This window comes from Lissotriton helveticus, chromosome 11 (genome assembly GCF_964261635.1).
Source record: "Lissotriton helveticus chromosome 11, aLisHel1.1, whole genome shotgun sequence".
Classification (NCBI taxonomy): Eukaryota; Metazoa; Chordata; class Amphibia; order Caudata; family Salamandridae; genus Lissotriton; species Lissotriton helveticus.
In genome coordinates, this window is record NC_136072.1 from 319,096,215 (window position 1) to 319,122,543 (window position 26,329).

The window sequence follows — 26,329 nt, forward strand, 5'->3', positions numbered from 1 at the left end:
GCAGGTTTTTCAAGCTAGGCAAGCTAGGCAAGCATTGTTTACTGACAATTGACATGTGGAGAAGAGATCCAGATACTCAAGAAATGGTCAGGGGGAGATGACTGTTGCTACGCTGTGTACTAGGAGTACAGACCATTAATCTACTCACAGTGGCTCCCTAATGCTCCAGTCACAGCAATCATCACGTGCAATTAGTGAATGAATGGATGGGACGCTCTGTTCCTCAGATGCCTTTTGCGAAGTATCGTTAGTGTCATTACTATCTGTGACCTGGTTTTCTGGCAATCTCCTACTTAAGCTAGTGCTATCTATTTTTTGCGCCACGTGAGTGCCGAAGGGGAGCTTTTCAGTCGCTGCCCAACCTTCTAAGCATCCCAGGAAAGATCAAGTGGCTGCAATGAATACCAAGGATCAGGGAACCCTTAAGAGATTTAAAACAAACAACTCGAACCCGGGATCACCAGACAAACCAAGGAATGTCCCTACAGACGCACTAGACATGATATTGAATAGGCTAGACGAAGTGAAGGACCTAGCCAAGACCACTAAAGAGGAAGTAGTGGCGATCCGTCAAGATATCCGTGATACTAATGCGCGCCTAACAGAAACAGAATCCCGGATCAGTCGCCTGGAAGACATAGAGGCTAAAACTTCGACGGCCCTGAAACACCTACACATCTCCTCTGACCAGATAACTAGACGACTGGCCGAGTTGGAAGACAGGAACAGGAGGGGGAACTTACGCATTTTTGGAATTGCGGAAGGTTCAGAAGAATCGGAAAGCTCATGCATTAAGTTCTTGGAGTCCTGGTTCGCTAAAGCCACAAACATGACCTTTACAAACCCTCTTGAATTTGACAGAGCGCATAGAGTCCCAGGAAGAATCACTAAAACGCAGAGAGGACCAAGGCCCATAGTATGCAAACCATTACGCTACCAGCACGTGGAGCAAATCCTAGCCTTCGTGAGGAAGCACAACCATATTCTGTGGAAAGACTCCAAAGTATACATTTCTCAAGACTACAGTAAAGAGACCGTAGAAATAAGGAAGGCCTTCCTTGCCCTACGTCCGCAACTGTCAACGAAGGGATACCAATTTGGATTTGCGGGTCCAGCAAAGTATAGGGTGACAATACGAGGAACGTCTCACTACTTCACGGACCCCATGAGGCTCAAGCGTATGCTTGAAGACGTGGAAGAACGAGATATGGAACGCGACATGGAAACTAATAACCCGAATGGTCTGACAGCCTCGGCTTCAGCTTCAGGGTACAAATGAACACGTCTGGGTTTTAGTACTCCCATCAAGCTCTCTATGCTCTGTTCGTGTTACAAGTCTAATGGTCTTGTCTGTGGTGAGGTTTAAAGTTTATGGAAGACATCCTGCACTGGGAAATTATGGTACCCTGAAATGTGGTGCAAGGGGCTGAACTAAAGCTTTCTCCACTTTACTTCACTTTACTTCTCTTGTTTTGTCGACTCCACTGGGGTGGTGGATAGTGAGATATAAATTGCAACGTGTTGCTTAACTCCAGTCTCCGGCGCACTGGCAGGTTACTCACAGTAGATCGGATTATGCTCCGGCAGCATTGAAAACTCTCTGGCTAAGGGAATGTTTGTTAATGACCTATTGTTTTTCCTTAGGTTATTTAGGTCACTCACCGCTGATGCGTTGTCTTAGAAACTGCTTTTATGGAGGATATGATGCTATAATATCTTACAAGGAAGCATGTTGTTGTATTACCAGCTTTCTGTTCAGATTTCTGTTCGATGACCATAGCCTAGTAGGCGCTCAGGAATTTTTCCGATTTATAATGTTTTTCCTTAGGTTGTTTAGGTTACTCACCGCTGATGCGTTGTCTTGGAAACTGCTAACCATTACGAGCCTTTTATGAAGGATATGATGCTATAATATCTTACAAAGAAGCATGTTGCTGTATTACCAGATTTCTGTTCAGATTTCTGTTCAATGACCATAGCCTAGTAGGCGCTCAGGAATTTTTTCCGATTTATAATGTTTATACGCACTTGTGTTATGCATAATAGTTCCAATGTCTGTACATGACTAGTTTAGACGGGAGGGTTACTGCGGTTTTCCTCACATCGCCATGCTTCTGTTCTACAGTTGGGGTGGGTGGGGTGGGGGGCTGTGGGGGTTTGGGTGGGATGGGTGTTGTGTTTTATGGTCCGTGTTTTTTTCTCTTATGTCTCCTTTATTCTATTCCACTCCTCTTCTTCTAATCTCTGTGCCACTTCTCTCTTTTCTATCTCTTCTTTCTCTTCCTTCTCTTCTGGCCTGCCTCTTCATTCTTGATTGGACAAGTTGTATCATGCATACGATGTGTTTGTATGATTGTACTCAGGCAACTCGTGATATATCCCTAGGCACACGAATGTGTATTAATGATTGTCGACCGTTTTCCATCATATGGAGCAAAAAAGTGTGTTCTTTGCATAATACACCGAGTAGGATGTCTTACCTTGGTTCTCATGGAATAACCATGATACATATACTACTGTAAATGTCACATCCACCACAGTCCACTCCACTTGGTACAACCTCACTTGATCGATTGAAAATTCTGTCCATGAATGTTAAGGGTCTGAATAAGCCCGTTAAAAAACAAAAGATATTAGATTATCTGCGTAGGCAGAAGGGGGACATTGTGCTACTGCAAGAGACCAAGTTAGATGTTAAACAATTCTACACTCTGCGCAACAAGTTTTATTCAGAGGTTGTAGGATCTAGCGCACTCGGTAAAAAGAATGGAGTTCTGGTTTTATTGTCAAAAAAGTCCAAGGTAGAATTACTGTCATCCTCCTCTGATGAAAAAGGTCGCTGGGTCACGGTGAAACTTTCTAGGGACAACACGGAATTCTTTGTGACTAACGTTTACGCACCTAATACTAATGATTTAGAATTTTGGCAGGATTTGGTCAAGCAGATTGCAACAATACCCGATACGGCGGTACATATCATTGGGGGTGATTTTAATCTTCCACTTGACCCAGCCTTAGATAGGGATTCTAAGTGTGCATTCAAACCCAACAAGTCACATAATGCCTTCATCAAATTTTGTCAACAATTTCATTTAATTGATGCTTGGAGAATTCAAAACCCTACAGATAGGGATTACACCTTTTACTCTTCCCCTCATGATTCGTTCTCCCGCATAGATTACATTTTCATTACACAAAATGGCGTCGCAAGGATAGAGGATACATCAATTGAACCAAGGGTACTGTCGGACCACTCATGTATATCTCTATCCATCAGTAACACTAAACCATCACCTAAACAAACGTCTTGGAGATTCAATGAAGAAATCCTACACAAAGAACAACATAGAACGGAAATTTTGGCAGCTATTAGATCTTATTTGGAGATTAATGCGAGAGGGGACACTTCAGACCTAGTGCGATGGGAGGCTCTAAAGAGTACAATAAGGGGAGTGTGCATCAAAATCCGTTCAGCAATGAACAGAAACTGTAATGCAAAACTGGAGGGGCTGGAGGCTGAGATAGCTGCCTTAGAGAACAAACACCAAATGACAAGGGACCGGGAAACGCTAAATACCATGACCAACAAGAAGTACGAATATAACAAGCTAGTGAGCGAAAGGGCAGGGGTATGGCTGGATAGGAAGCGAAGGTTTAAGCTATGTGAATCTAATAAAGCCGGTAAGAGCCTGGCGGCATACTTAAAATTCAAAGTGCAAAGGAATGCTATTAATGTTATCAGGGACTCGGCGGGAGTAGCTCACTCGGACCCCCAAAAAATTACTGAGGTCTTTAAAGACTTTTACGAGGACTTATACGCTAAAAACAAATTGGTAGATGGAGATAAGATTCAGGAATACCTACAGAAGTGTGAATTACCAAAGCTAAAACCTGACCAACAACTTAGTCTTAATGAGCCGATCTCAGCTAAAGAGGTGCAAACAGCGATCAGTAGATTGAAATGTGGAAAAGCACCGGGGCCCGATGGCTTTACGGCTAAATTTTATAAAAGCTTTGCGGCAGGTCTGGTTGATCCTCTTTTGAACCTCTTTCATGAGTTTACGGAGTCTGGGGAGGTGAAGGGCACATTGGCAGAAGCGACTATCGCAGTCTTACCCAAGGACGGCAAAGACCCGTCGTTACCAAAGAATTATAGGCCGATTTCCCTGATTAATCTGGACTGTAAAGTGCTAGCCATGATCCTGTCAGCCCGGTTGCAAAAAGTCCTTCCTTCCCTCGTACACCCGTCTCAAGCGGGTTTCTTAAAACATAGATTGTCTAGTGACAACACTAGAGTATTAGCCCATGCCCTAGAGAAAGCAAAAATCTTGAAAACTCCCACGGTAGCTGTCACACTAGATGCAGAGAAAGCCTTCGACAAGGTAGATTGGTCCTTCCTTGAGGCAGTTTTGCACAACTTCAATCTAGGAAAGATGTTTACTAAGCTTGTAATGGCTCTGTATGCCGGCCCTACTGCTAAGGTCAGAGCGGGTGGTTCCTTCTCTTCCTCTTTTTGTTTACAACAAGGGACGAGACAAGGTTGCCCGTTATCACCATCTCTGTTCTTACTAGCAATAGAACCCTTTCTTTGGCATATTAGACATAATGACGCCATTGCTGGGATCCCATTTGAGGACTGTACTGTGAAATTGACTGCATATGCTGATGATGTGTTGATACTAACGGAAAAAGCTGACGAGGCTATCCCAGCCTTGATGGACACAATTGAGGGGTTTTCTAGAGTATCAGGATATAAACTGAATAAAGATAAAACAGAAGTTAAGCTACTAAACAACATCGGGGGTAAAGAAATCCTGGGATCATCCGGTCTCACTTGGCAACCAAAAGCTTTTAAATATTTGGGCCTAGATTTCGAGAAGGACTTGATTACAACTCTGAAATTAAATGAAGACTTAACGTTAAAAAAGATATCCACGCTGCTAGATAGCTGGTCACCTAAATATTTGTCCTGGTGGGGTAGGGTTGAGACTCTTAAAATGATGTGCACGCCTCTAGTCAATTATCTAGCTTGCATGCTTCCCATGACCTTTTCAGAGGAATTCATCAAGAAGGTGGACAGGCTGTTCGGGGAGTTCCTGTGGCGAGGGAAAAAAGCCAGGGTATTACTAAAGAAGCTGCAACTAGCAAAAGATAAGGGCGGCCTGGGCCTGCCCTCGTTCAGGAACTACCAAACAGCCTTCCTCTGCAAGCAGGGATCCCTCTGGCTGGTTGATGATACATCCTACACTCCAGTATGGCTAACTATTGAACGTTCACTAATGACACATGCACCCCTCTCGGCTCTCCTCACCATGGACTTGGCCCATGTACCCCACTCTAAATACATCCTACTTAATACTAGAAGAGCACTCCTCTGACTCGACCAGTCCCATAAAACTGCTTTGGTGTTCAAGAGATCCACCCTGCTCTCATTATGGCATAATCCTATGCTCCGGATAGAGGGGAAGACCCTTTTCTGGGAACTATGGGCTGCAAAAGGTATACACATAGGGAACGACCTCTATGATAATGGTAAGCCACTACCCTTTTCGACATTGCAAGAAAAATTTGATTTACCACCCATAGAATTCTACCAGTTCCTGAAACTAAAAGCTGCTATCTCCAAATGCTCCCTCAATAAAGACTCGCCCTGGCTGGTGACCCGCCTCCGAACATTGTACCATGCTGATCATTTTGTTTCCAAAATATATAAACTACTCCTCCCCCTGCCCAAGAAACCACATAGGGTGACCGAAAGTAAGTGGGAGTTGGAGCCTAACTCCACTGGCATTGTGTTAGACTGGGAGGTGATACACAACACTGCTCTAACAAACAAGATATCCCCGATCCTGTGTCAAACGAAATATATGTTGTTAAATAGAGTGTTCTGGACTCCTCAGAGATTGTTTAAATGTAAGCTGAGGGATACGCCTAACTGTTGGAACTGTCAAGAAGCACCTGGTGACTTAGCACACATGCTTTTCAATTGTTCCCTATTGCGGCCATTTTGGAGTAAAATTTTTAAATATATTCAACAAGTGCTTGGAATCACACCTACCCAAGAATTTATATATGTCATTTTGGGTCCTCTGGAGGCGCAATTGCCGGACATTCATGACAGACAACTGCTTGATATTATGCTGACATTGGCGTGTAAGGTCATACTTTACAAATGGAAAGACTTTGCTGGAGTCAGCTTCAAAATGTGGCTAGAATGGCTCTCCTTCTTAAGAGGGGCGGACAATCCTGCACTACAGTCAGCCACTTGGAAGCCCTCAAACTCCAAACTCTGGACATCCCTGGATGCGTCATCCTCCCACTTTGAACCCCCGTGAAGCGCATCCCAACAGTTAGCTTCCCAGTAAGGGATCTATATAGTATTTGGTGTGTTTGATTATATATGCCTACTGTATATTTCCTGTCACGCATGCAGCGTGTCAGGTCTGGGTAAACCAGTTGCTATTGCTCCATGGATACACCTGTCCTCTTTTCTTCTCTTCTTCTCTTCTCTTCTCTTCTCTTCCCACTCTCTCTCGCCTTTTCTCTCCTCTCTTTCCCTCTTTCTCTCTCCCCCTGATTTGCTTTTGATTAGTGTAAGCGTCCTTATGCCAACATTTTTGCCCATTTATATACTGTAAGACTTCTTGTATTGTCTTTATTTTCTTTTTATTCTTCAATAAAAAAGATTTGAATTAAAAAAAAAGAAAATATCATAGCACATAAGATGGTGATTGAGGGAACCGTCCCATGACATTGGATACAATACTACAGGGATAATGCATAAGATGGCAAGAGGCCGCGACAGGAAAGAGCACACATTTCTCTATATTCTAGATGACCACACACACTCACTGAGCAGCAGGAACTCTGGGGACAATGTAATAAGATACAACAGCCTTGCTTATTAAAAAGAAACCAAAAAAACAGATGATGCACTGGGAGTCGCTTTCTTTCTTTCTCAAAATAGCTCTATTGAAGACAATCACAACCTAGAACTACTTATGCATTTAGAATCCTGGGGGCAGATTTACAAGCCCCTGTGCCGCGTTAACGCCGCCGTTGCGTCACTTTTGTGACTCAGCGGCAGCGCCAAGCCAGCGCAATGCTGCGGGGTATTTACAACGTGACGCATCTGGGAGATGAGTCACGTTGTAAAGCCCTGTGCCACAGGTAGGAGTTCTGGCGCAGAGGGGGGCGTTCTGGCGCAGGAACGCCTCCTAAAAGTGGCTGAGTGAAATCTACAAGATTTCACTCAGTCACTCTGAAGGCCATGCTGCGTCAAAACCATGCGCCTGCTTGCAGCAGTTGTAAGGATTGACGCAGCATGTTAGGGATGGGGCACCCCCAAGCCTTGCTGGACCTGCGTTGCGCTTGCGCCGTAACTCCAGCAATGCGCCGCCTTTAGACGGGAGATGCGACACGCATCTGCCCACCCGTGCGCCACGGTGAGCCGCATTGTAAATAGGGCGCATCAGTGGTGGCGCACTGTTGGGCAGATGCATCGCAACTCTTCTGGCACATCCCTGCTGATTAGCAGAGATGTGTCAGAAGTAGTAAATCTGCCCCCAAATGCGTAATACAAGGACAAAGGCTCAGTCACCATGTGATAGTGTCCAGCCGTGCACTAAAAGGGAAGTTCTAGAAATGGCAGCATTGACTACAGTGGTAGGCTCTAAGTCTAAGTGAACTCTTCGGAATTCCAGGCAACACTTTAGGTTTTTCATGTGCTGTGCTCTAACTCATTCTTTACATCCATTCTGGGCAATATTACCTCATCTTTCACGTACAACTTCAGGCCGAGTTTCTCTAGACCCTCATAGAGGTAAAGCGCGTTCTCCTTGTGAAGCTTCCAGGACTTCTCCAGGCCCTTAAAAAGACAAAGGAGCCGGTTAAAGGGATGGTGAAGTTCACTAGCTCAGACATCGAGAAAAACAGGTCATAGGTGAGAGATATAGGGAAACCAAAATGTAAATAATTTTCCTCATCTCAAAGAAAAACTGAATATATACTGATCCCATTTCGACTTTATCATCCACTGCCTTTTCTCCCATCTTTTCTGCTCCTTTTCTTCATCAGTCCTATTCTCTTTCACAAATCTAGCCTACCCCCCGCATATTTTCTGCACTCCCTTCCGCCACATTTTTAGAAGCAGCTTACCTGCTCAGCTAGTATTGCTAATCCCTCTCTTAGACTGAAGAAGTTTGTAACAGGCCCGGTGTGGTGATACCTGTAAAGACAGTGTGGTAAAAAACACATACATCATTACTCAAACGAACTTCTCGTGGAAGGAAATGCACAATAGCTACAACAACAATGATATGCAAGAGTCGTACGCATGGTGTGTGATTATTTTGCCTCTCTTTCCACTAGCACTGATCATAGAATCCCCGACTTTTGAGAGAAGTCAAATGCCCATCTTGTGCCCCATTGCCTTGATCACCAAATCCTTTTCAAAATTGCAGAGAAGTCAAGTGCTCATTTTGTGACCCATGACCTTGGAGTAGATCGAGTACCACAGCCAGGGTGACTGATGTTGGAATCTGGGGATCACGGTTGGATTCCCGGTGCCGCCGGCAGATTAGCCCAGCACCATGTGACTCTGGGCAATAGCTTGCTTAATCTTCCCGACGGCCCCCAGCGCCTAGAGACCCTTACGGGTGATTGTTCGTGCTTTACAAATGTGGATAATTATTATTAAAGAGAAATGTCACCCATGCACTTGTATCTCTACTTCCCCCATTTTCCAGGCTCCTTTGTCAAGTATCCTTCACCCATCATCGACCATCCAATCCCTTATCTCCATGTGCTTTGGCCAATCCCATTTCTTCCCTTCCAGCCTTCAGTTTCTTGCCCTGATCCTCACTGCACATACTTTATGTTATGACAATTCACCATCCTCTTCCCCTTTTCCATTTTCAGTCACCCTCCTACCCACTGTCCCCATGTCCCTTCTCTCCTACTTCCAGTCTCCATGCCTCTGTTCCCTCTACCTCCTCCATCCTATCCCCTCTCTTGCCCAGTCTCTGTCACATCTCCATTGGTCGACTTTTCCCACATCGGTGTTTTCCCGTTCCACATATTTTGATTTCTTGAATGGTCACTCAAGGCTCCTTTCATAATTTCACATTTCTCTTACACCTATCCACCTTAATCCACTACACACCATTTACTTACTTGCAGTTTGCTTCCTATCGCCTCATATTTTTTTCCTCCATCACCATTTCATTGTTGTTCTAGGGTTAAGACCATTTTAACTATTTGTCACTGTCATTGTTTCTACATTTAAATTGTGACTTTCGTGTTACACTTTTTTCAAGTTCTTGTGAAATCCCTTATTACATTTTTAATCATGTTACCTTTACAAAATCCCAATAGTCCCTTGACCCTTAGCCCTTTCTCCCGTAACACCTAAACCCTCCACCCTTTACATCTAAATGCTTCAGCCTTCACACTTAAAACTTTCACCCTAAACCCTTTCCTCTGTAGACCTTTCACCATTACCCTATAAACCCTTTTCCCTTCAGCACTAAAACATTCACCCTTAAACCCATTGAGTACAAACCCCTCACTCTTCACCTCCAAACCCCTGATTCTCAACCCATAAGCTCTTATCCCTTTAGCCCTCACCGTTTCACCCATCCCCCTAAACATTTCACCCCGATCACTTCACTGTTGCACCTATTACCATTGATCCTTAAATCATCACTCTTCTTTCCTAAACCCTTCACCATTAATGTCTTAACCCTTCACCTCTAAATCCCTTCACCAGTCACCTTTTAACACTCAGCCCTTCACCCCAAAACCCTTCACCATTCATCACTTAACCCTTTCACCCTCACACTTGATCCTTCACTGGTAAATGATTCACCCATAGCCATTCTCCCTTAATCTTTCATCCCTAAACCTATGACCCTTCACCTCTTAACCCTTTACCTTTCTGTTAAAACCTTTCACAGCTAAACCCTTCTCCCTTCACACATAAAACCTAAATCCTTCTCTTGACACCCGAAAGTACTTCACAATTCACCCTTAACTTTTTATTCCTAAACCCTTGACCCTTAACCTCCAAACTCTTCACCTTTACCCTTCACCTAAAAAACCATAACCAATAAACAGTTCATCCATAAACCCCTCTCTGTTCACACATAAACCCTAAGCCGTTCACTCTAATATACACAAGTCTTCACACTTAAATCCTTCATTCCTTAGCCCCTCATTAATCATCCATACCATTAAACCTTCAGCATTAGATTCTCCACATTTAAACCCTTCACACTTGAGCCCTTTGCCTCTGAACCCTTAGCCTTCCTTCCCTAAGTCATGCCTTCTTTGCCATTCACCCTTTAACTATTCACTCCTGAATCCTTCACCCTTCATGTCCAAAACCATTCACCCCCTTCACCAGTCACCCGTAAACTCTTAGCATTTCACCCTAACCTGTCACCATTCACCACCTAACCCTTCAGCCCTCACACTTAATCCTTCACTGGTAAATGAGTCACCCATAGCCCTTCCCCTTTAATCTTTCATCCCTAAACCCATGGCCCTTCACCTCTGAACCCTTTATCCATTAGCTAAAACCTTTCACCACTAAACCCTTCTCTCTTCACATATAACCCCTAAATCCTTCTCTTTTCACCCAAAAGTACTTTGTTTTTCACCTAAAATCCTTCATACATAAACCTGTCACCGATCACTCCTAAACCCTTCACCACTAACCCTTCAGCCTTGAATCATTCCTGCTCACCCCCCAGCATTACATCCTTCACCCCTAAGCCTTCACCTTTACACCCTTTTTGGACCCTTCAGTGCTGAACATTTCACCCTTCAACACTTCACTGTTCAGACTCACCATTGAGCCTTAACCCCATCACCCTTCTCTCCTACACCCATCACAATGCATGCTTAAACCCTTTATCCCTGAAACCCTAACAATCATTCTTAAATTCTTAGCCGCCCTTCACCCCTAAAACCTTCCCCATTCTCCCCAAATCCCCCAAACCCCTTGATCTTTTACCCCTAAACCCTTCACCATCTACCCGTAACTTTTTATACCTAAACCCTTGACCTTTAAAAACTTTACCCTTCAACTAAAATGCCTTCACCTATAAACCATTCATGCATAAACCCCTCTCTGTTCCCACTTAACCTCCAAACCCTTCACCCTAAAATACATGAATCTTCACAATTAAATCCTTCATTCCTTAGCTCTTCATTAATTATCCTTACCATTAAACCTTGAGCAATAGATCCGTCACCTTTAAACCCTTCACACTTGAGCCCTTTACCTCTACACCCTTTACCTTCTATCCCTAAGTCATTCCTTCTTTGCCATTCATCCTGTAACTATTGACTCCTAAATCATTCACCCCCACATTTACTCCCTTCACCGTCACCATTTCTGTCTGAAATTGTTCACCCTTCACTATTGATCCTTAGGACTTCACCATTCTCTCCTAAACCATTAACCATTCATGCCTAAAGCCTTCACTCCTAAACCCTTCATGATTCACCCCTTAATCTTTTACCACCAATCCTAAATTCTTGATCTTTCGCTCCTAAACCTCTCACCCTTAGCCCTTCACTCGTGAACCCTATTGATCCCTTAACCTATTAACCCTAAACCCTTGGCCTTTTACCTCTTAACTCCAAATCTTTCACCCATAAACTCTTTAACCTTCAAATTAAAACCTTTCACCTATAAACCCATCACCCATAAATCTTTGCTCTTCACACATAAACCCTAAACCCTTCACCCATCAACCTAAAATACTTAACTCTTAACACTTAAATCATTAATTCCTAAATCCATCACCCCGTAAACCTTTCAACCATTAATCCTTCCCTCTTAATTGTATTGTATGGCATATTTATATAGCGCTAAACTATCACCCGTAGGGTATCCTGGCGCTTGACTTGGTCAGCCATACGTAACTTTATGCTGCCTTAGAACTTTTAATCCCTTCACTCCTAAACTCTGTATGCCAAACCGTTACACTATCCTAAAAAATAATGGCTATGAGGTGAGAACTGTACAGCAGAGGGGGGGTGGCGACACCAACGCGGTTTGCACTAAAGTGGTTTTGTCCCAAAATCCTCTAGTCCACCTCTAAACCTGGCTTGCCAGCCTACATCCCTCCCTTCTAAGCTTACCAGTGTATACTCAGTCGACAATCAACGTAATCTAACTTGGTCAGCCTGGAAATTTTGACAAGGCGACCTTGAAAACTGATTTTTCTCATAATTCGTCATACTTGGGAATAAGAAACGACTCCTAAAGATTTACCCTTCCCTGCTTATAAGAACTGACATAAAGAGTGTTAATTGCTCAAGAATTCAATAGCACTGCCTTTCGTTACTTTGCATTAGGTTGCTATATTACATGAGTGGAGCATAGGCAGTACTGTGCATACACCCATGTATGTTGACACAAACCCATATTTACAAGGAGTTGTAAACCTGGACTGCAGAACACATAGAGGAATATTCCCCCAAGGCTTGTTTTCGTGTAGGAAGGTATCCCTTCCTGCACAAAAACAATTATGCCTGTAAGCTTCTACTGTCTGTGCAGTGCAGCAACTTGCCTTGCTGCATCTAGTTGTGTGAACTATTGGTAAAAATGCCCCTTAGTATCTCTATCCGGGGTCCCCAATATGGGCTAACATCTGAGCCATGGTAGTTTTGTGTTCCTCATGGACGGCCGTGTGACTAGGCCATGCTAGGGCACTGTGCTTAGTGTGGGGTGCACAACAAAAAGGAAAGCAGCGGACACACTCATGGTTATTGGGTGCAGAACTGCCTAAGTGCAGCTCGGCCAATTTATTTATATTTCTTTGTCCTTTCACCCTTGAACATTCTACATTGACCTTGAGGATGGGGGCGCTTACGGCAACACACCTTGGCCAACAATGTTACATTTCTCTTTAACCCCAATATAATAAAGCATGTAAAAGACAAGACTCTTGATTTGAACATTATAAACATCAACAACTTGGAAGGGAACCAACGCCAAAACAACAGAAACAAAAACTGCCTTTTCAGGCTTAAGTATATGGGCCACTTAGGACAGAAGCTTCTAGGGCCTGGCCTACAGTCTTACAAGTCCATCACATATTCTTGAGTCTTCTGGGATGAAGTAGGTTTTCTCCAAAGGTTATATGAGGCCAGGATGCAGTCTTGTCCATCTTGCACAGGGGCGGGCCTCACTGTGTCTCCTTCCGCCATCCACTGCATCCTTGACCCTCCATCCACAGCAGGATACTGAGTGCTAGCCCTGTGGTGGTATGAGGAGTCAAGCGATAGTCCCTCAGAAACACGTAGATGGCCTTCTCAATGATTTGCTGCTCCGCCTGGGCTGTATGAATGGTCTTGGTGATAGTCCTCATGAACCTCTGGACCTCTCCCTTATCTTGAGGGCAGCGAGGTGCGACCTTGCGGGGCTTGGTTATTTGGGACAGGAGGTAACTGCGGAAGTCCAGACCATTGAAAGTGGGTCCCTTATCTGTGCGCAGCTCCCTTATGAGGCGTGTGATTGCTGCTAACCTTCAATGGGTGGTCATAGAGGCAGATGTGGAAATGCTGACACCCCTAGTGTATCGCAATTACCTCCTTTTCAATGTGGGAGTACCACTGTTCCATCGGGGTTAGTGAGCAGCTGGCGTAGGCAATGGGGGCCCCATCTCCACATTGCTGTTTCTGAGACAAGACTGCTCCCAGGCAGATAGGGCTGGCATCTACTTCCAGTTCAGTGTCTTTGTTTGTATTGAAATAGATGAACGTCATGTTCTCGGACAGTGGCCGTTTAGTATCCTGAAAATATTGCTCTTGCTCAGGTCCCCAGTTCATGGGGTCAACGTTCTTCTGAGGTCTTACAGTGGTCCATTGAGCTGGTTGAGGCTCAGCATGAATTGGCTGCAATAGGTGACCATGGCCAAAAAGTTTTTAACCCCAGTGCCATTAGCTGGCGCTGGTGCTGAATGGACACCACAGACTTTGGCCTGGTCAGGGCAGAGAAACAGTAACCAAAGAAACAAGGGGTGCATGTATAAAGTCTGCATTTTGCGATTACCAAACAGCAAATTTTACCAATTCGCTATTTGTGAATCGCAAAATGTTATGCATGTAGGAATCGCGAAAAAGTGTGCGATTCCTTAGCATCACCTAATAGCGATTCGGCAAATAGCGAATGTGATTCCATTCATTCCTATGGGCCTACAGACCCATAGGAATGAATGGTATTGCTTTCGCTACTTACCAAATTGGTAATAGCAAATAGCGAATACAAAGCCAAGGCTGCCCAGGGGTCTAAAGCCCCCCTGAAGCACCCGTAAAAAAATGCAAGTGTGCACATGTAAAGCACACATGTCACTTTGAAAAATGCTTTTTGTGCATTTTTCAAAGTATGCACATATTACCATCAACTTGAAGTTGATGGTAATTAGCTTTTCCTAAATGCACAGTTCACATTTAGGAAAGGCTTCTTGCATCTGTATTAGGGAATCATAAATTGCAATTCCCTATTTGCATTTGCAATTTAGGGAAACGCAAACAATTTAGATTACCTGAATTGTGATTTGCCCAAAAGTTACATGCATCAGTAAAGGCCATTTGGAGATCGCAAACGGCCAATTTTTGTGAATCACACTGTTTGCGATCGCAAATGGCTTGATGCATCTGCCCCTAAATCTCTTCCTTGAGGAACTCGCATTTTTCCTTGTGCAGGGTGAGCCCACAGCCTTGGAGGGGATTGAACACCGCTCTCATTATGGGAAGGTGTTCCCCCACTGTGGGTGTATGGACAAGAATATCATCCTTGACATTCAAAAGTCCCTGAAGGCCAGCTAGTACTCCCCTGATAGTAGCCTAAAAGACGTTGACGTTGCTGGATATGCCAATGTTGAGGCGTTTGTACCGTCTTAAACCCAGGTGGGTGGAGAATATTGTCACATGTGTTGGAGGAGCATTTAGAATCAGGAACCAGATAAACTTTTGAGTGCGTATGCTCTGGAACGGAAATAGAGACGAGTTTCACAATTCTGGTGTGCCAGCTTTGTTAACCTATACAATCACTCTAACTTAAGCAATCAAGTGTCAAAGGACACGTAAATCATCACAGAGAAGTCCCAATACAGTTTACGCATTTAGGAAAACTAAAGTATGATGAGAATGTACTCTATCAGATTGAGTGATAGGAAGAAGAGATAACAGCAGAGTGGAATGATTCAATGCAATCTTATATAAGTGAGTGTCAGAGACACATAAATCATCAAAGTATGCAATACCAAGGAGGGATAGGAGGAGAACAAAACAACAGAATATGATCAATCAGATAAGTCTAACCTAACCAAAGATAAGACAGCTATCTAATCCAGCTGGGGGAACATCAAGTGGCGTCAAGTTGACTGCTCATCAGTGAAGTTCATCCACAGCTCGGTGACAGGCCCTTGAATACAGTTATTCACACTCAGTTTGAACACAAGGCCAAGTGCTTGATGAAGAAACAAAATTACAAAAATACACTCAAACCGCAAATGTTCTTCTTGCACCTAGGTATGAGAGGGTGAGGATAACAAGTTCATCTACAAGCATGGCCCACGTGGGCACTTTGATTCTATTAGATTGCAGCATAAAGCACAAAACAGCAGCGATTGGTTACATTAATATGACATGATGGTCCCTCGTGAGGACATCTTCTCAGGGCGGGGCATGGGGACTTGTTTACTCTGAAGGAGCTTAAGACCGTGACCTGGGGTTATGCCTCATGCAGAAGAGATGTATCTGAGTTAACTAGAGGGCATGTGTCCTACAGTTTCTATCTTCTCAGGGCATTGTGGACAATTAAGTACAGCCTAGCCTATGGCCTGACTGATTCTGTCCGGATTGGTGGGTTAGGTATTTGCTCATGTATATGCTTTAATTCTGACACCTAGGGGGTATATATGGGACACAGCTACACATGCCGGGACTCAGGTGCTAGGAGAATCTGATGGTAGCCGAATCTGAGTTCTATCTCTGAAAACCAGCGGGAGCCTGACAGTACTCCTACGATGTTGTCCAAAGTTGGGGTTATATGCCTTTCTTTATGGCTATCTTTGGATGCCTCATGTCAACACATATTCGTATCTCTCCAGGTTCCTTTGGTTTCCAGGTCTCCACAATAGGTGAGGCCCAGGGCGTGGGTCTCTCCACTCTCTCAATTATGTCTGCTACCACTAGCTTCTGTAACTCTGCCTCTACCGTTGGTTGAAGATGAAATGACGGGTTGGGCTGGCTGATCAATGTGCAGGCAGATTATTTGGTCTTTGAGGCAGCCAATGCCTTGGAAACGGTGTTCAAACTTGCTGAGAGTTCACTGTGCTTGCATGGTTCCCAAAGGCGAACAAGACTAACACCAGGTGTCAGATCCACCTCTGGTGATGTGTGCCTTTTTTATTCAAAGTTTTATACAGGGAAAACTTGACCCAAAGGTATCTGGTATCAGAGCGCTTTACATGAGCACCAGTTTAGTTACAGACGGACACATTCATTTTTGTTAGGCATGGGGAGATTAAGTAATTTGCCCAGAATAACAGGATGTTGAGCGTTGTTGCAGTGACTTGAACCCGGTTCCCCAGATTTGAGGTTGACCGCCCTAGCTGTTAGGCCACATCCTCTCCCTGTTTTTATGGACTGTCCTTGGTGACTGAGCGTGGTGGTAAAGACACTGGCAAGAGGCAGGTATGTTGTGGTGCTGAAAGCATATACTCCGCTGGTGGTGGGGCAAAGTGTTGGCAGAGATGGCATCTTCTGATGTAGAGCTAAAGGCAGTATGTTGATCGATGCTCTGTGCCCAAGATGGCCCTGAGCAGTTGTCCCTCTATTGTTACCTGACAGTGGGGAACGATGGGTGTGGCCCAGGGTTGGTGCTACTGCATGTATGACTTGAACAGTCCCTTCTGGGAATAGTCATCCATAACATCATTGTCGGCAAACATTGATTCAGTTTACGCACAGGTGGTTGTTATCTTCTTGGGCCCTTTCGGCAGAGGTGTTGAGCTACACACCTTGGTGTAGTGGTTCATCTTCCACCATGTGGAACATTTCTTCCCTTTTGCCGGGCATTCACCTGTGTGTGGAGTGGCCACCGGGACTGCCTGTTGGTTTGAGGTGTCTTTGTACAGTCATGTTTGCCGCGGGGTGTGAGAGGCTGGCTTAGTATATGGCGCTCACTTAAGTAGGTGTAGCACCCTGCACTAATCCAGACGACCCTTATGGTGATTTAGTGGTTTTAAACAACCTTAGAAAGCTCTCTAAATGGTAGCTGTGGAAAGCAGCCTTCAGGCTTAGTCCAGAAGTAGTGTAAAGCATCTTGTTTTACCAGATCTTAATCTTATTGGTACAGGTTAAGCGAAAAAGAACCACACAGTGTATTTAGAAAAATAGGTGTTAATTATAAGACACTCACTAACACATAACAATATCTCCTACCCGGAGATATAACATAATGCACATAATACTTTGCAAATAAAACAGGTAAGTAGCACAAATACATAATGGTCTCTAGGGGGAGCCCAAACAATATACTAAAATAGTGGAATGCAAATCCTGACTCAAGACAATAGTGGACCCAGAAGACGTAGAAGAGCGGTGACCCAAGGAACCACCCAAGGTGAGTATCTAGGAACCCCACAGAGGTCATGAGCAGAGTGGGAAGATGACTGCATACTCAATGTTAGTCAATGGTAAGTTGCAGTTTTAAAGAAAAAGGACCCTTTCCAGCGGAACCTGAAGACACCCCATGGAAGATGGCAGGTTGGAAAGTCCCTCTACCCGCGGATACCCCAGGAAGCAGAATACCTACATCAGGGTCAAGTGTCAAATGACGTCGGAAACCACCGTAAACCACAATAGAGGACTTCAGGAAAGGTGATGCTGGAGAAGAAGACGAAGGAGTCCGGTGGAACCCAAAGGTGGATCCAAGGTGAAGAGAATCTGCAAGCAGAAGGAACAGAGTCTATGCCACTCAGGGGTGACCAGGAAGCACAGAAGACAAATGCATACCAATGTCGGGTATGCAGGAGAGGTTGGTGGTGCCCTTCAAGTTGCAGCTGTGTGGACCAGGTGATGCTGTGGAAAACCAGGAGCCGTTTACAAGCTGCCCAACATTGGATGTCGAGAGCCAGGATGTCAGTGGCTGGCAGGGGCACCAACAGGCCTTGGCTGCAACAACCAACGTAGATGATAAAAAAGGTGCAGTGTCAGGACCAGCAAGGTCCAAGTGACTCACCACAAGCAGGTATGTCGGAGCAGGTCCCGAGCAAGCAGAGGATCCCACCAAAGCCAAAGAAGACCCACGGGCCGAAGGCACAGGAGTCGCAAGAGGACTTTGAGCAGCTCACCAATGAAGAAGGCCCACGGTGCAGAGGAAGTGGTGAGGGCAAAGATCTTGGCTGAACGAGTTACTTGAGGCTGGACCTTCTTGAAGCCCGAAGATCTCAGGAGGAGAGAGTCAACAAGCCTTGGCAACGGCAAGTTAACGAGGTGCACAGGGGTGCTGTTCCAGTGGTTCTGACGAGGGATACTGGCCTCAAGCTCAGTATGAAGACAGTGCACGCCCCACGGGAGTTGTAGAACCACCACCTGTATTGCTGAGCCTTTTAGAGTCTGTGGGAGCCCAGGATCAGCAGACCAGTCAGTGGTGTTGGAGTGCCTGCAGATGCAGGGGAGTGACCCATTCACTCCAAGGGAGATTCCTTCTGGTGTCTTGGATGTCTACAAGCCTGGTGAAGAACCTGTATGGAGCATGGACACAGATGTTGCAAAAGACCAGCGGGATGACGAGACCAGGAGCAGCAGGAATCTTCCTTGGTGCAGTCTCGGTTCCCAAAGCGAAATCCAGTGAAGTCCAATGTGTCAAGACGGTTGAAGTGGAATGTGATCTGAATCTTGCCCCACAACGGATCTAGGGACCCACCCACAAGCAAGCCGTTAAGTACCCTTAGGAAAGTGTTGGGATGATTCAGAGGTCCCTCCCAGAGGAGGGGACTGGACAGTGGGGAGTATACTCCCATGTCCTTTGTCCAGTTTCGTGCCAGAGGGGGAGCCAACGGCTCCCTGAACTGGTTTGAACTGGAGTATGCCAGGAGGACACCTAATGTGCCCTTCAAGCAGTCTCAGTGGCACTGGCAAACGTCCCTACCCTGCCTCAATACACTAAACCCTGTCTAGGAGGTGGTCACACCTCCCTGTGACAGGATATCTATTGTACTGCGTGGCTCAGCAGCAGGAGGGTAGACACATGTCTCTGGTCAGTAGCAGCCCTAGCTTGCTGTCCAGTTCTGGAAGACTGGTACCAGGAGCACTGAGGGCCACCCGGAGGAGCTTTACAGTGCATGGAATCATACCTCCCACATCGTTTACGGTATGGGGGTATGATTCCAACATATTTGATACCAAACATGACAGGGTTTGTTACAGCCAGTTTAGAGATGGTGATCGCGTAGTAACGTATGGCCACTTTATATATTGTTATGGCTGATGCACTTACAACCCGGGAGAATGGACTCTGAAGGTTGTAAGGGTGCCCGCTTATGCCGGGGCACCCTCACACTTAGAACCGAGCAGCCTGCCTTCAGGATTGAAAGGCCTGCCTTAATGGTGACATATAGGATTTAAGTGTAGTGACCTCAGATATCAGAAAATGTATATCTGTCATAAGTTGTGCTAGCACCAGCTTACACAGGTTGCAATGGCAGGCCTGTAGTCAAAATTTCGGTAGTCTATCATGGGTGGCATAATACATGTTTCAGCCCATGGGAGAGGCCTAGTGTACCTATGCCCTGTGTACCGTAGGACCATACGAATGTGCCTCTTTTTCTCACATACCATTACCCTGCATGTTGTTACAATGCAGTCGTTACAACGACCGTGTTGCAACAACGCATACCATTACCCCCCCAGTCGTAACAACGACTTGCGGACAGGGGCGCTGGATGTGGGAATAGTATAATTTACTATTCCAACTCTAGTCTGTGCAGACTGTTGGGAAGGTGTTGGGTTTTAAATTCAACACCTTCTCCCCCCTCCGCAAGTCGTTGTAACGACTTGCGGGGTAATGGTATGCGTTGTTACAATGCAGTCATTGTTACAACTGCGTTGTAAAAACATGCAGGGTGACGGTTGTTTACCAGACCATACACTAGGGACTTATCTGGGTACACCAGTAGCCAATCTGAAGTGTATACCTAAGTACTCACCATGTCCAATTTAGGGAGGAAGCACAGAGATTGGAGTCCTGGTTAGCAGGATCCCAGTCAAACTAGTCAGAAAAATATGATAACACCAACAAAAAGTGGGGTGACCAAGAAAGCAGGTTCTACTTTCCTACACCCCCCAAACGTAAGGAGATGAGACTAACCTTGCTCATTTGAATCTTCATTTTCTAAGTTGAAATATCTGGAGAGTCCATCTGCGTTGGCATGGTTATCCCTAGGCCTAAGTTCCACTGAATAGTCCATCCCCTGTAGGGAAATGGACCACCTAAAAATGTGGAAGTTTTGCCAGGGGTAGGCGGAGTTGGCGGAGTGCCATTACACGGAATTCCATGAAGTTGCCTAAAAACTCAGAGGAATTCTTCTCTGCTCCACCATACAGACCTGGAGGGTTCCTGGCCCCCAGACTGCCACCTACTTTACAATACAGCACTTACCTAGGTCTGGGCATGTGCAGTTCTCCCAAGACGTACAGCTTAGGGGGTTTGTTTTTGCACCGAATACGGCAAGGAAACCAGGACAGGAGGAGGGCAGCCCGTGCACAGTGGAGAACACCAGACCCAGGTAAGTCCTGGTCCACCTACCCCCTTAACTCTCTCCACGGGTGGGCAGCAGGGGCAAACTCGGCCATGCTGCAGAATCTGAGTTTTTGTTCAAACTCCGCGTTCCCAGCTGAGCGCAGAGTTGGCAAAACTCCTCAAACACCGCTTATGAAGCAGAGTTCATCACACACCCCTAATTTTCACCCTTCATCTGTTTAGGCCATATGAGGGGCTTATGGTCTGTCTGAACAATGAAGTGAGTACCAAACAGGTATGTTCTCAACTTAAGCTGGCAGAGTATGCCCAGATATGGGTCCCTTACTCACTTTGCCACTGGATTCATGTTAGCCTGGCTGATGACGGCTAATTAGCCAGAAACTGGTCCCAGGAAGCTTGTTTCCGGTCCAGGGAAGACATGGCTTGGCAGTTTGGGCTGGACTGTTCCATGAGGCAGAGGGTCAGACTGATTTGCATATGGCCATGTCTGAACTGGGGTGGTGGAGTGAGCTGAAGAATGATGATGGATTAAACCCAGTTCAGTTGACTGGGGTGAGTGCTTGCATTGTTCAGCACTCCATCCATCATCTCCTTTGGTTTTATTTTGTGCGCCCTAAGTTGGCACGGTATGCCCAGACGTGGGTCCCTTGCTCACTTTGCCACTGGATTCAAGCTAGCCTGGCTGATGACGGCTGATTAGTCAGAAACCGGTCCCAGGATGCTTTTTTCCGGTCCAGGGAAGACATGGCTTGACAGTTCAGGCTGGACTGTTCCCATGAGGCACAGGGTCAGACTGATTTGCATATGGCCATGTCTGAACTGGGGTGGCAGAGTGAGCTAAAGAATGATGATGGATCACACCCAGATCAGTTGGCTGGGGGTGAGTGCTTGCATTGTTCAACACTCCGTCCATCATCCCCTTTGGTTTTGCTATGTTCTCAACTTCTCCAGGGCCCAGACCACAGCAAAGGCCTCCCTCTCTATAGCTGACCAACGTTTCTCCCTGGGGTCAACCTTCTGCTTATAAAAGCTACTGGTTGGTCCTTGCCTTCTGCATTCACTTGTGACAAAACAGCTGCTACGCCTATCTCAGATGAATCTTTCTGGATAATAAAGGTTTTGGAATAGGCAGGACCTTGCAGAATGGTTGCAGTGCACATGGCCTGCTTCAGGTCATCAAATGCCTTTTGACAGCTAACTCTCCACTGACCTTTCTTTGGCATTTTCTTGGAGGTGAGATCATTAAGGGGAGTCACAATTGACCCATATCCCTTACCAACCCTCCTGTAGTTCCCAGGCAGGCCCAAGAAAGCTTCGACCTGAGTCTGGGTAGTGGGAGCAACCTAGTCCATCATAGTCTGGATTTCACTCTCCAAGGGTTGAACCTGGCCTCCACGTACCAGGTGGCCCAAGTATGCAACCTTGCTCTGCCCTTTCTGGCACTTGGTGGCCTTGATAGTGTGCCTGTCCTTTTCAGGGCCTCCAGAACATTTCTGAGGTGGACCAGGTGATACCCCCTGGTGGGGCTAAAGACAGCCACATCATCTAGATATGCTGCACTATAGGCATCCAGACCTGTTAGGACTTTGTCCACCAGCCTCTGAAATGTGACAGGTGCATTCTTCACACCAAAGGGTATCACAATAAATTGATGAACGCCTACTGGGGATTGACAATTCTGTTTTTGGCTTGGCATCCTCAGCTAGTCTGATTTGCCAGTAGCCAGGAGTCAGGTCAACTGTACTCAGAAACCTGGCTGAGGCCAAAGTATCTATGAGCTCATCTCCCTTGGAATAGGATGGGCATCAGTTGTGGGGACTGCATTGAGGCCTCTTTAGTATACACAAAACCTCATCTCTCTTTTTCCGCCCTTGGTGTGAAGTTTTGGTCCCAGGATAACTGGACTAGCCCTGGGGCTATCTAACGCTCAATGACCCCCAATTCTAGCATCTTTTAAACCTCTGCCCTCATGCAATCTCTCACATGGTCAGACTGTACATTTTGTTTTTTACTGGCAGACAGTTACCTGTGTCCATCCCATGGGTACACCAGATTGTTTGACTAGGTGTCAGCAAAAACATATGCTTCTACTGATTTAGGACCTTCCTGCAATCAGCTTGCTGCTAGTCACTGAGGCTGCCTGCCAAGGCTACTCCATCCACTGACCCATCAACAGTGTTCTGAGAGAGGAGATCAGGGAGAGGGTCACTCCCTTCCTCCTATCCAGCCCTGCCCACAAAAGGTTTTGGGCATTCACATGAAGTGCCCTGTGAGGACTTCTTGGAGTGGCTAGGTCTACAATGTAGGTGACCTAACCTTTCTTTTCAATGATGATGTGGGGGCCGCTCCATTTGTCTTAGAGAGCTGCTGGGACCACAGGCACCAACACCCACACTTTCTGGCCTGGCTTGTAAACAGTCAGGACAGACTTTTGGTCATGCCAGGCTTTCTGAAGCTCTTGGCTGGCCTCACGGTTTCTACTTGCCTTCTTCATGTACTCAGCCATATGTGAACTCAAGCCAAGGACATAGTCCACAATATCCTGTTTAGAAGGTTTGAGAGGCTACTCCCATCCCTTCTTAAATAGGCAAAATGGACCTCTAACAGAATGTCCAAACAGAAGTTCAAATGGGCTGTAGCAAACACCCTTCTGAGGAATTTCTCTGGAGGCAAAAAGGAGGCAGGGTAATACGACATCCCATTTTTTCCTGAGCTTTCCTGGGAATCCCATGATGATACCCTTAAGAGTCTTGTTGAATCGTTCAACAAGCTCATTGTACTGTGGATGGTAGGGTGTGGTAAACTTATAATTTACTCAACACTCTTTCCACATCGCATTTATATAACTAGACATGAAGTTGGTATCTCTGTCTGTTAAGACCTCCTTAGGGAAGCCCATTCCGGTAAAGATTCCTAGGAGGGCCCTGGCCACTACAGGAGCTGTAGTGTTTCTAAGGGGGTTGCTTCTGGATACCTAGTGGCATGGTCCCCCCCACCAGGATAAAACTGTGTCCAGATGCAGTTGGAGGGTTAAAGGGACCAATAATGGCAATCCCTACCCTCTCAACGGGAACCCCAACCACTGCAAGTGGAATTAAGGGGGCCTTTGTGGTGTCACCTGACTTATCACTTGCTTGGCAAATGACAGGATTGACAACATCCTTGATGTCTTCTGACATGTGGGGCCAGAAAAAATGAGGGACAATCCTGTCCTAAGTCTTACTTTGCCAAAGGTGTCCTGAAAGGAGATTGCCCTGTGCCAGGGCGAGAAGAAAAACCCTGAACTTCTGAGGTATTACCAACCTCCTGTTGGCACCAGGCTTAGGATCTATATCTTCAGAATACAGAAGCCAGTCTTTCCAATAGATCCTATAGGACCCACTGACATTCCCTGCTTTCTCAGCAGCAGCTTGCTGTCTGAAGGGTTCAAGAGAGGGGCAGTAGTGCTGCTCCAAACGCAAGTCTGCCCTAGAAGGGCCACCAAAAACTCTGCCTGGTCAGGTCCAAGTTCCTCTGGGATTGTTCCTTCACAGGGACTGAGATAATCTCCCTCAGGAGACTGATCCTCACTGGGAGTTTGGGAGAAGGATAACTCCTTACCCTTCCCCCTCCTTCTCTTAAGAGCAATCAGGTCCATGTTTCCAAGATCCAGTGCTCCCTCAGTGCTTACCTGTTTGGCCTGAGCCCCAGTTACAGCAAAGACACTGGCACTAATGCCCATCATTTCTGCAAGAGTCCTGAACTCTACTTCAGACCAGGCTGAAGTTTCTAAATAATTGCCCAATAGACAATCTACAGGTAGGTCTGGAGATCACACAACTCTCTTAGGTCCACATACCCCTCCCCAGCTGAGATTCACAACTGACAAGGAATGCTCAGTCCTGACATTGCTAGCATTGGTTACTTGGTTCATTTGTCCAGGTATGATTTGTTCAAGGGACGCAAGTTTCTCTGTTACCATGGTGACATAGGCCCCTGTGTCCCTGAAAGCCAATGCTTCCTATACATTGATCAAAGGCTGTTTCTTGTACCTCCCAGGTTACTGGGACTTACTATTAAAGTGGCAGGATAAATGCCACCATCACTGACTAGAACAACCTGAGCTGGAGTTCCGACTAGACCAGAACCTACCTAAGAACCCAAGATTAACCCAACTAATCCCTTGGTTGCTGTACTACCACTTGTACTAGTGCTAGGGGGCGCAGTTGCCTTAGGGGCAGTGATAGTAGGTTCCTTGGCCTTTGGACAATCAGCATCTCTTGTTCAATGGGTCTTTACTTTAGATAAATAACACCTAGGTTTCTTTTTGCCTTTCTTGGAATTTTTGCACTCCACCCCAGTTGCAGGTTTTGGCGAACCTTGAGAAGACTCCTTTTTATCTTTACCCTTGTCCCCACCTTTATCTTGGGATTTAGAAGAATCTTGCTTCTTCTGGTCATCTCCATTAACATGGTTTTTCTGATTTACTTTGGTGCGGACCCATTTGTCTGCCTTCTTTCCCAATTCTTGGGGAGAGTTCAGATCAGGGTCCAGCAGGTACTGGTACAAAATGTGGTTATTAAGGATGTGCTCTCTCATTATCAAATTGTACACTCCTTCAAAGTCCCGTACCTTGCTTCCATGAAGCCTTCCTTCCAGAGCCTTAATAGCACCATCAATGAAGTCTACCCAATCCTGGGTGTGTGCATTCTGGGTGTCTCTGAACTTAATCCTGCACTGTTCAGTGGTTAAGTCAAACCCATCAATGAATGCACTCTTCAGAACTGAATATTTGTCAGCATTCTCTTCTCTGACAGTGAGAAGGTTATTTCTACCTTTGCTAGCAAAGGAGAGCTACAGGATAGCTGCCCACTGCCCTTGAGGAAACTTCTGAACTTTAAAGGCCCTCTCTAATACTGTGATCCATTTCTGGATGTTACCCCCTCCTGGTAAGGAAGAACTACACTGCCCAGATTCCTGGTAGCAAAAGAGTTTTCCCTGACTCTAGGGACACTAGGGCTGTCACCATTGGACCCTGGTAGCAGATTTTTCCTAGCTCTTTGGACTTCCAGGGCTTCCTTATCAAGGGCCAACTGATCTCGCCTGGGTTTGAGTCTTCACTCTTAAGTTTAATCAGGTGGTATTCCCTCTCCAAGGAATTCTCTCTCGGACTAGAAATAGATGTCCCTATGGACTGTCCTGAAGCATTGGACACAGCAGAGGGAGATCTAGATCTTCTCTGTCTGCTCTGAACCCTCCCAGGAGGAACAAAGGGGGACCCACTTCTAGGGACACCCTCTGTGCCATCTTCACTATTCCCTGGATCAGAGTTCACCAAGGTGGAGTCCTCAGTCTCCTCTTTGTCATGATCAGAATTCGGGCCACTGGGGTTACCCCTTCTGTCCCATCTTTTGGAGCATCCCCACCCACTTTGTCCTGATCCCTCAACCTGTCAGGGTTTAGGAGATCATCTAGGATAAGCAGCTCTTGTGGTTGGATTGCTACCTGTCTTTAACGTCCTGGATTACACAGGGTTCTTGGTTCATGGAACTTAAGACCACT

General features: G+C 45.8%; 1 protein-coding gene across 1 annotated transcript in view; it reads right to left on the reverse strand.

The window, feature by feature from the left end:
* The window catches only part of AGXT (alanine--glyoxylate aminotransferase), a 458,404-nt gene that overhangs the window by 60,392 nt on the left and 371,683 nt on the right, over positions 1-26,329 (reverse strand). The window contains exons 8-9 of the mRNA XM_078665630.1: positions 8,158-8,227; positions 7,772-7,867 (exon numbers count right to left, since the gene is read on the reverse strand). Coding sequence (XP_078521756.1) covers positions 7,772-7,867; positions 8,158-8,227 — 166 coding nt within the window. The remainder of the gene's footprint in view (positions 1-7,771; positions 7,868-8,157; positions 8,228-26,329) is intronic.